The sequence below is a fragment of the Ipomoea nil genome, unplaced genomic scaffold (assembly GCF_001879475.1).
Source record: "Ipomoea nil cultivar Tokyo-kokei standard unplaced genomic scaffold, Asagao_1.1 scaffold1571, whole genome shotgun sequence".
Taxonomy (NCBI): domain Eukaryota; kingdom Viridiplantae; phylum Streptophyta; class Magnoliopsida; order Solanales; family Convolvulaceae; genus Ipomoea; species Ipomoea nil.
Window position 1 is genome coordinate 1 of NW_017617999.1, and position 6723 is coordinate 6723.

Sequence of the window (6723 nt, forward strand, 5' to 3'; positions counted from 1 at the left end):
GGACAGAGGCGCAGGACCAGCGAGAAAAGGAGGAAGAGAGGAAGACGGGAAGAGCAGGAAAGCAGAACGACGAACAGAGAGCAGAAAAGGCGAAAGCAGCAAAGGAGCGAAGAGAGCAAGGAAGCGGGAAAGAGGAGAGAAAAAGCGCAGGGGGACAGAGCAGACCAAAAAGCGGCAAGGGAGAAGGGAGAAAAGAAAAAGAACGCAGAGAGCGGCAAAGAGAAAGAGGCGGAGAGGCGGAACAGAGCAAAGCAGAGCAAAAAAGAGCAAGGGCGGACGGGAGAGAGGCAAAGAGAGAAAACACGCAGAGCGGCAAGAGAAAGCAGGCCAGAGGGGGAGCGGCAGCAAAGAGCGGCGCAGCAGGGAAGAGCAACGACAGAGGCGCGAAGGGGGAAGCAAGACAACACGGGGGGGGAGCAAAACAAGAGAAGGGAGGAAAGGAGCACGGAGCGGGGAAAGCCGGGAGGGGCACACGGAGCGGGGAGAGCCGAAGCAGCAGGGGCGGAGGCACGGGGCGGGAGGAGGGGCGGGGGGAGCAAAGCACGAGAGCACGGGAGACGGGCGACCGGAGGGGGGGAAGACGGGGGAAAGGAACGCGGAGGCGGGAAAGCCGGGGAGAGGAGCGGGCGACGGGAAACCCGAAGCAGCAGGGGGGGGCACGGGGCGGGAGGAGGGCGGGCGGGGGGAGCAAAGCACGAGAGCACGGAAAGGCAGGGGAGCGGGGAACCAAGAAGGGGGGGAGAGAGGGAAGGGCGCGGGGAGAGAAGAGCAAGGGGAGGAGGAGGAGGACACCACCGCGCGAACCACGAGAAGGGGCGGGGGGCGGGACGGGCGGGACGGACGGCGCGGGACGGGCGCGACACGAGAGAGACGCACACAAGCGCACACACACGGGAGCGGGAGGGAGGGCCGCGGGGGCACCAGACGCGAACAAGCGAGGGAAGAGGGGGGGGAGCGCGGGCGGAGCAAAGGGGGGGCGGGGCGAAAAAGGGGGAAAGGCGAGGCACCCCCGACGGGCACCGGACCGCGGGGGACCAACAAGGGGGAGCAGAGCCGGCGAGCCGAGGGAGGCCGAGACCAAGGGGAGGAAAACACCGGGCCGAACGGGGGGGCAACGGGGGACGGGAGACGGAGCCAGGCGACAAAGGGGGGAGGGAGGAAGCGGGCAGAGCGCGCGGGAGGAGGAGGAAGAAAGAGGGAGCGCAAAAGCGAGGAGGCGCACGGGAGAAAGGGGAGGAGGGGAAAGGGCGGAGGCAGGGACACGGAGCGGCGGGACACGAGGAAAAGGGGGAAGGAGGGCACGGGGCCGAGCGAAAGAGGAAAAGGCAAGACGGCGGGGGGAGAGCCCGGAGGCGCCACAGGACGGACAAAAGCCAAAACCGGAAGGGACAGCGGAGGAGAGAACGCGGAAGAAGCGGGACAAGAGGGCCAAGGAGAGGCGAGGCAAAGCCGGGGAGGAGACAAGAGGGCGAAGAGCCGAAAAGGGGCGACGGCAAAGAAAGAGGGGGAACGCGCAGCAAGAGGCGGAGGAGGAGGAACAAGAAAAGACAAGAAGCGCACAAGCGCCAGGAAGAAGGGGAAGAGGCAAAAGGCGCGCAAAGGAAAGGGGGGCAGACAGGGAAGCGCGAAGGAGCAAAGGGCGGGGGGAGAGAGGAGGGAGCGGGGCAAAAAGAGGAGCCAAAAAGAAAGGAAGCGCAAAAGCCGACGAGGCGGACCAGCGGCAGGGGAGAGGAAGGGGACGGCGAGGCGCGAGCACCGAGAGCGAAGAAGGGGGGCAACAGACAAAGGAGGGAGGGAGCGAAAGCAGAGGAGGGCGAAAGGAAGGCCAAAGAGGAGGAGGGGCAGGAAGGCGAAAGGCGGCGCGAAGGGCCGAACAACCGGCAACCGCCAGGGCAGGAGAAAAGAAGGGGGAGGGAGGACGGACGAACAGGGGCGCGGGGGGGAAAAAGGGAAAAAGGGGGAGGCGAAAAGGAGACAACAAAAAGGCGGCGCGGGGGAAAAGGCGGCGCGCGCAACACAAGAAGAAAAAGGCGAAGAAAAACAAGGGGGCGACAAGGGCCGCAAACCCGGACAGGGGAAAAGAAAGGGGCCAGAGCCGAGCGGGAGCAAGGAGCAAGGCAAAAAAGGGGGAAGCGACCCGAACAAAGCCGAAAGCAAAAGGGGCAAGCGCGACAAAAGAAAAGCGCGCGGGAGCAACGAAAAGGAAAAGGAGGAGGCGGAGGAGGCAGCAGCAAGCGAGGAAAGGGCAGGGCGGAGGAGGAGACGGCGCGAAGAGGCAAGGCAAGGGAGGGGGGACAAGGGAAGAGGGCGGAGGGCGCGGGAAGCAGAGGAAGAAGAGGAACAGCGAAGGCGGGCAAGGCGGGGAAGGCGGCGGGGGCGCGGGAAGCGAGGGACAAGCGAAGGCGAGAGGGCAAGAGAGGAGGCGCACGCAGCCGCAACGCAAGGAGCGCAAGAAGAGGCGAAGGCGGGAAAAAGAAGAAAGGAAAAAAAGGGCAAGAGGCGGGACGGGAAGGGAGGGAAAGGGAAGAAGGAAAAGAGGCGGCAAGAAGAGGGGAAAGCAAGAGAGGGGAGAGAACAGAACCGGGGGCAACCAGGGCGACGGGCACGAAGGCGGCCAAAAAGAGGAGAAAGGGGGAGCAGGCAAAAGCCAGCAGGAGAGAGAACCGGAAGGGGGAGGACGCCACAGGGGCGCAAACCCCGCAAAAGCGGACGAAGGCGACGACGACGGGAAAGAAGAAAGGGCAAGGGGGAAAAGGGGGGAAAAGGCAGAAGAGCACGAGGAGACAAGGACGGGGCGAGCAACAAAGCAAAGGGAAGGGGGAAAGGCCGAAACAAGGCAAGGAGACGGCAAAGCAACAAAAAGGCGGCAAGCAAAGAGAGGCCAAAGAGGCAAGGGCAAAAAGAGGGCAGAGAAAAGAGGGAAGGGGCGAGAAAGAAAAGGGGGAGAGGGAGCCCACGCAAAAGGAGGGGGGGGGGAAGAGAGGGAAGGCGGGGAGAGACCAAAGCAACAAGCGCGGCCCAGGGGCCAAAAGAGAAAAAGGGGGGGCAAAAAACCGGCGCCAAAAAGGGGGCAAAAGGGAGGGAGGAGGAGCGGGGGCAAAGGGGGACAAAGCCGCAGCGGAAGGCAAGAAGAGCAAGGGGGGGGGGGACCAAAAAGCACGAACAGGAAAGGACCCAAGCAAGGAGGGGGACCGAAAGGGAAGGAAGCGGGGGGGCAGGAGGGGGGGACAGCGAGAGGGGGGGCGCACGCCACAGGACGAGAAAGAAAGCAGAGCGAGGGAAGGGCAAAGAAAGCGAGGGACCAAAAGGAGAGGCGGAGGAAAGCAAAAGGAGGGAAGGACAAAAGGAGGGGCAACGAGCAAGAAAACGGGAGGAAAGAGGGAAGAGGGGCGGGCGGGAAGCGGGAAAGGCAAGGGGGGGAGCACGAGGCAAGGGGGGAGAAAGGCGAGCGGGCGAGAAGGGGCGAAAGAGAAGGGCCGAAGAAAAAAGGAGCGCACAAAGGAAGGGGACGAGCGGGAAAAAGGCGAAAGAAAGGGAGGGGGGGAGGGAGGACAAGCAAAGAGCAGGGGGCGGAAGGGCGCAGAAAGGCGAAGGAAGCGAAGGGGGAATGGCACAGAAAGCGCAACCACGGAAACGGCAAGACGAGCAAGCAGCGGGCAAAGAAGAAGCGAGGGAAGGCGGGCCAGAGAGGAGCGGCAAGAAGGACCAAGGGGGGGAGGCAGGCCAACGCGGAAAGCAAAGCAAAGCAGCAGGCAAAGCAAAGACACACGAGGCAACGGCAAGACCGCGAAGCGGACGACAGAGGGACGGAGGGGGACCGGGGGAGCCAAGAAGGGGAAGGGGAAGAAAGAGACGCGCGGGGGGGGAGGAGGGGGCCAGGGACACGGGGACCGGGGGGGCGCAAGAAGAAAAAGGAAGGGGAGCAAGGGCGACCGAAGCGGGGGAAGCAACGACAAAAGGAGAAAGAAGGGCAAAGAGCAAAAAGACGAACGGAGCGCGGAAACCGAGGGCGGGAAGGGAGGGAGACAAGCGGGGGGCAAGGCACAGGGAAGGGCGCAGCAAGGAGCGGCCGCAAGAACACCGCAACAAAACGGGGGCCGAAAGAAGAAACCGGACGCGAAAGAAGCCGCACGAGGGAGGAGGAGGGCGGCCGGGCGCCCGAAACGAGAGGGGGCGGAAGCGAGCAACACGGCGGGGACACGCAAAAGCGAAGCAGGAGCCAGAAGCAGGACAAGAGACGCCAGAGGAGCGAGAGAAAGGGAGAAAACCAAAGAGGGGAGGGGCAGAGGGGGGGAGGCAAAGGGGGAGGCAGAGGAAGGAGAAAGGGCAGCGAAAAGCGGGGGAGGAGCGGGCAGAGGAAGGAAGGGGGCGAGGAGAGGCAGCGACCAGCAAGGCGGGCAGAGGGGGGAAGAAAAGAGGGGGGGAAGAAGCCAGACACGGGGAGGGGAGGAAAAAGCACAGAGCAAAAGGGCGAAGAAAGGCGAACAAAAGGGGAACAAGGGGCAGAGGGAGGGGGGGGAGACGAAGGAGACGGGGGAAGAGAGGGGGGCAGGGAAGGGAGGAGGGGGAAAGGAAGGCGCGAGAAAAGCCCAGCCCGCAGCCAGAAGAAGGGGAAAGGCGGGAAGAAGAAGGGGGGAGGGAGGCCGCACGGGGAAGGAGGGAGGCAGGAAGGGGGGGAGCCAAGGGAGGGAGCAAGGGGGGGAGGGGGAAGCAAGGGCAAGAAAGGGAAGGGAGGAAAGGCGAACCAACACGGCCAGGCACACAACAAAGGGAGCCACCAGGACCAGGCACCCAGGGGAACCAGAGGGAAGAGGGCGCAAAAAGCACCCGCCAGAAGGAAGGAGGGGGAAGAGGCAGGAAGGGCGGGAAAACAAGAGCAGCGACCAGGGAAGCAGGGGGCACGGGGAGCGAGCGCAAAGGGAACCAAAAGAAGGGACGAAGCGCGGAAGGAGCCGGAGGGGAGAAAGGCGAGGCAAGAGAGCGCGAGCAAGGCAAAAGAAAGGAGGGGGGAACGGGGCCAAGACCCGGCGAACCACAAGGGGGAGGAACCAAAGGGGGGCGGCCGGAACAAAGCAAACGAAGAAGGCGGAGGGGGAGGAAGAAAGCAAGGCGCGGGGCAAAAGGAGACGCGCAAGAAGAAGGAAGAGAGGGGAGGAAACCGGGGCACCGGGCCCGACGGGAAGCAAGCAGAAGGGGCCGAGCCGACGCCGCACACAAAGAGGGCACCGGGGAGCAAAGGGACGGGAAAAGCGCAGGCGGGAAGGGGCGACGCGAAGAAGAAGGGGAGGGCGAACAACCCCCAGGGGGGAGGGAAAAGGCGAAGGGAGAAAGGCGACAAACGGAAAAAGGCAGGGGAGGGGGGAAACAAGCACCGAGAGCGGGGGAGGAGACGGGGGCAAGGGGCGGGAGAAGCGGGGGAGGCACCAAAGGCCGGGGGGACAAAACGGAGGGAGAAGGCAAGAGGGGGAGCAGAGGGAGGAGGGCAAAGAGAGGGGAGGAGAGGAGGGGGGAAGCACGAACAAGGCGGGGGGGGAGAAAGGGGCGAAGCGGAGGCAGAAGAAAGGCGAAAGGAGCAGGAGGGGGGAAGGGAAGGACGGCGGGGGCGGACAAGGCAAACAACGGAAAGAAGGAGGAGGCAGCAAGCAAGCAAAGGACACCCGCGACGGGAGAAAGAAGGGGGGCCGGGAGGGAAAAGCAGCGAGCAAAAGGCCAAGGAGCACAGCAAACAAGGCGAGACAAAGAGGAAGAGGGAAAGGAGGGCGAGCAAACAAAAGAGAGAGGAAGGAGGGGGGCACGGCGAGAGCGGACGGCAAGCAGGCCGGACAGGGCGGAGGCGGGGGGGGGGGCAAGAGGCCAAGCAAAGCCAAAAGAAAGCCACCGCACCGCAACAAAGAAGAGCAGACGAGAGCGGAAAGGCACAAGCAAGGGGGGAGGGGGGAGCAAAAGGGACAGAGGGGACGCGAACGCGGGGGGCAGAGGCGGAGGGGGCAGGGGGCAAAAGAGAGAAAAAGCACGGCCGGGACAGGCCAGGGCGGGGGGGAAGGCGGGGGGCGGGGGGCAGCAAAAAGCAAAAGGCCAGCGCAACGAGGACCGCCGAGGCCGAAGAGAGGGCGGCAGGAAGGTGGGGGGCGCAAAGGGGGGAGGAAGCAACAAGGGAAGGAGGACGGAGGGAAGGGGGGAGGACGGGAGGAGGGAGGGGGAGAAGACGAGGGCAAGCGCGAGCACGCACAAGCGGGGCGGCACGCAAGAACCAAACAGAGCGACAGGCGACAGCACGGGAGAAGGAGCACGGGGAAAAGAAAAAGCGGAAGAGCGAAGAGAGCCCGACGGAAAACCAAGGGGCGGAGAGGCGCACGAAGCCGGGAGGCGAAACGAGAGGGCGACCGGAAGGCACGAGGGGGGAAGGAGCGAAAGGAGCGAAGGAGCACGGAACGGAAGCGCGCGAGGGAAAGGAGACGGGGCGCAAAAGGAAGGGGGCGGGAGAAAGGGGGGGAGGGGGGGGCAGGGGGGAGGCGAAAGAGGGAGGGAGAAAAGGGCAAGAGGGGGAAGGAGGGGGGAGGGGCAGGGAGGAGGAACGGGAAGCAGAGGCCAGGCAAAGGAAGGGGAGAAAAGGGGCAAGGCGGGAGGGAGGGGGAGGGGGGAAAAGGGCAGGGGGGAAGGGGAAGCAGGGGGGAGAGGGGGCAGGGGGCGGGAAAGGAACGAACGGGGGGGCAGGAACAAGGG

At 64.6% G+C, this 6723-nt stretch overlaps 1 protein-coding gene across 1 annotated transcript; it reads left to right on the forward strand.

Moving 5' to 3' along the window:
* Positions 1-1169: 1169 nt before the first annotated feature.
* Positions 1170-5809, forward strand: LOC109190142 (hornerin-like; the record flags this gene model as incomplete). Its single annotated transcript, XM_019340581.1, has 2 exons — positions 1170-3778; positions 4217-5809. Coding segments are annotated over 2 exons (4202 nt in total), but the record flags the coding sequence as incomplete, so codon positions are not given.
* Positions 5810-6723: the final 914 nt, after the last annotated feature.